The sequence below is a fragment of the Saccostrea cucullata genome, unplaced genomic scaffold (genome assembly GCF_032062105.1).
Source record: "Saccostrea cucullata isolate Sc308-1 unplaced genomic scaffold, CSIRO_AGI_Scuc_v1 ctg22696, whole genome shotgun sequence".
Taxonomy (NCBI): Eukaryota; Metazoa; Mollusca; class Bivalvia; order Ostreida; family Ostreidae; genus Saccostrea; species Saccostrea cuccullata.
Genome location: NW_026933520.1, coordinates 1,843 through 5,601, shown reverse-complemented (window position 1 = coordinate 5,601; position 3,759 = coordinate 1,843). Strand labels below are relative to the sequence as shown.

At 28.5% G+C, this 3,759-nt stretch overlaps 1 protein-coding gene across 1 annotated transcript; it reads left to right on the top strand.

Moving 5' to 3' along the window:
- Positions 1-3,091: 3,091 nt before the first annotated feature.
- On the top strand, positions 3,092-3,483 carry LOC134238535 (heavy metal-binding protein HIP-like; the record flags this gene model as incomplete). Its single annotated transcript, XM_062720655.1, has 1 exon — positions 3,092-3,483. A coding segment is annotated over one exon (392 nt), but the record flags the coding sequence as incomplete, so codon positions are not given.
- Between the last annotated feature and the right edge of the window lie 276 nt (positions 3,484-3,759).

Sequence of the window (3,759 nt, the reverse complement as noted above, 5' to 3'; positions counted from 1 at the left end):
TAATAAATATTTTATGTTGATAGGCTTTGATGTGGTTGTAGATTTCTTATAGGGTACTTCAAATTTGCTGTTTTTTAAAGCAAAATAAATCTCCAAAAACTAGTTTTATTTCTCAAAAGGTGAAGAGAATTTCAATAATCAACAGTTGTTAAAATAGAGCATATTTATATAAATAAAATAGTAATTTAAAAAGTTTTTTTAATGACTAATAATAAAAAAAAGTGTTTGTTTAACCATAAATTCAAGTGTCATAATAAAGTACAAAACACGCCATTTGAAAGGCGTGTGGTTTCCATAGCAACAATGCGAAAAATTATTTCTGCTTGCTTTTTTCTATCAAACCCTTTGTTCTGAAAATTTATATGTGAGTTTAAACCAAATTTGTTTCTATGCCACTTTCCACATTTTTCAACTGAATGCTCGATGCTTGCTGATTTTGACTCTTAAAGCATTGCAATTTGGTTAACATAAGAAATGTTAACAAGAAATTAAAATGTACATAACTCTCGAAGCAATTCTTTTCAGAATGAATTTATTCTTAAATAGAAACCACTTCCGTATTGTATTTAATCAACTTAACATTAGGGTATTCATACAGTCTAGTGAATGATATTTTTTGGAATGAAAAGGGAAAAGCAGACAGGTACTATTATTAAAAAAACGGAAAGAAAGGTTATAGTGAAAGTATATAATTTATATTTACAGACAGCAAGAAGAAATTCATGAAGGATTGCATGTGTTCTGGAAATATTTTTTTGTTTGTTTTTGTAAGAGAAATTGTATTAATCTATGATTGAAATGACACCTTTACCTGCCAACTCTCTTCATAAAACCCTGAATAAGAAAGTTTCTGAAAGTTTTACACTAAAAAATCACTTAAAGTCTAACAAGTTTATTCCAAAAAGAATTGTGTTTTATTTTATCCCGTAATCTCATTTAGTGTATTTTTTAAATTGGGTCTTTTTATTTCACAGTTCTGTATCATCAGTGAATAATATTCTGTTTCGAAATTCGTAGTGTTCACATGATAATAACAAAGTATTTTTTGCTAAATTATCATAATAATTTTTCTTTTGTTCAGTCAAAGTCCAAAAATGTAAGGAAATCAGTACTGAGACAGTTTGATATTAAACTTAAGGAGGGATTCTTCTCCCATTTCTTGTATTTAAAAAAATTGAATATTTTGTAGATTCAAGAAGACAATATTGATAAATTGTTGTTCATGTATCAGTTATATCAAATTTAACTGTTTTACATATGAGAAGCAAGGTCAAGTCAAGGTTATTATCTTTTTACTGTACATTAAGAATTTCAATAAAAAATAATCTTGTCAATCATGCTTTGCCTACTTTCTATTTTTTTTTAAAGTTCTTCTTTTTGCATAAAAGATATTACCCTATCTTAGTGTCTATCAAATAATAATACCAAATTAATATAAATGCATGTAAGTTAAAAAGAATGTATATTGGCTATTTCGATTTTTTCTATGATTCTTAAATTTTTTGAATATATTAGTTATTTTTATTTTCCTTGAATAATAATTTTTTTCTTATTTTTCATAAAGATAAAAATTTATACAAAAGTTTTGACATTGAATAAGAGTGAAAACACCTTTACAGATTTTCGGCTCAAATCTAATTTGTACTTATAACTAGATTGGAAACCTTTAAGAACTAACATAATTGTAGTTTGTTTGGAAAATCATATTTAATCTTTATTTTTAAAATCTTTTATTCATCAACAACTTTCATTCCCTTATTTAGTTATTTATCAAATATAGATTTAAAAATTTCATTGTTCTGTCATGAGAAACTGTTATATTTCAAACTCAGATTAACATTTCTATTGAAAAATGTTCAAAATGTTTACATCTAAATACATAAGACATATAAGCAAATATATTTTGATTATTTCATCTAGTCAGAAACCAGACAAGTATCCCTCATTCATGCATACAGTTCACTAAAATCGGACTGGAACAGGTGAAAAATAAGACAGCAAGAACAAAAGAATAACAACACAGCAATGTCATAAGTATAACTATGAACCGTCAACAAATAATGAAGGTCATTAAGTGACAATTATTTGCTTTTCGAAATAGTTTTAAAACATACATGGTATCTTAAGCAATTTAACTCATTAACTCGAACCCACTTATGGACAATACACTTGCTGCAAATGCAACCGTTTTGGCAATCAGCGAGAATCGATATCGTTACTAATTGGCCATAATGTTAAAATTCAAAATTGGCCATAATGTTAAAATCTTCAGAATTATGTATGTCAGTGTATTATTAGTTCCAGGGTTTTTATACAAACATTTAAAATTTTAGCATTAAAATTTGTTTATTCTCTTTTAAAATTCAATTCTTTTTTTGCAATAAGCGGGGCAATTATTTAAAACAAATCGCCCAATATTATTATTTTCAAATTCTTTCAACTATATATGAAAAATCGAAAAAAATAAATATGATAAATATCCTATAACTGATCAATTAACAGTCAAGACTGTCTAGAAATTTTCTGATTCAAAGCCTGCTGGATTGTATTAAATACAAAGAGAACGAGCAGTATCCAAGCTCAAAAGTCCATTCAAGTACCGGTAGTACAAATTAAGAAAAGAGCAAACGTTTCTTATTAAAACATTTAAATATATAAGATTCCATTGAGGAACAAGCATCATTTTAATCTGATCATTTCTGCCATGAACTCCCTATCAGTTAAGTGCGTAATGAACTTCTAACAATTGATATGAACACGTCAGTTAGGTTTAACTTATTGATAGAATGAACTGTTGCAAAACGTCATTGTATCGCCCATAGAATTTGCGAAATAATGCTTTAACGAGACCATTCTTGTTTTATCACAGTGTGTGTCCTTTGTTGTCTTGTGTTAGAACGTACGTAGAGTATGTTTTTGCGTATCGAATCAGCTGTAGACAAACTCCATACAGAGGTGAAAAGATTATGTAGTGATACACAAGTAAAGGAAATTGAAGATATGAAAAACGAAGTCACATATTTCTTTTCTATCTTATTGTTTTAGTATTTGAAATACAGTTTAGTGATTGAATTTATCAATTGTTTAATAGATAACATCGCTTTTCATGCACGATTATTGAGAGCACAGGGAAACCTTGGTAACTACGCTGTTGTTGTTTTTGGGAAAGTAACACAGAACTCTGGAAATGCTTATAATGCCAACACCGGTAAATTCATAGCACCTGAAGATGGACTCTACTTTTTCCTCTGGACGATTCTGACAAGGGACGGAAAAATCTTTAACACTCAAATTGTCCTCAACGGTAACATTTTTGGTTACAATAATGCAGACGGCGTGTCAGGCAATTCAAACTTGGCCTCTGGATCTTCATCAGCCGTTATAAAAATGAAAAAGAAAGATGAAGTCTGGATAAGAACACATGGTAAAGACGGGAAATATGCTTATGCTGAATGGTCATCATTCACTGGATTTAAACTGTAACAGAATACTGTATCAGATAGATACGTCAATAGTCAAAATATATGTGGTTAATGATTCAAAATAAATAATGAAAAGGGTTAATGAAAAGGAACACGTCTTGCTAATTTTATGACTTATTGCTTTATTATTATTTAGACTGTTATTGAATCCTATATGGATTGAAGAGTTATCTATCCTTGCTGAGGATCGAAATAACTTAAAATGAAGTGATTTTAGTGTTTGTCTAATGTTAGATTTCCAACTCACACAGATATATGTAAAATCCACATATGAATG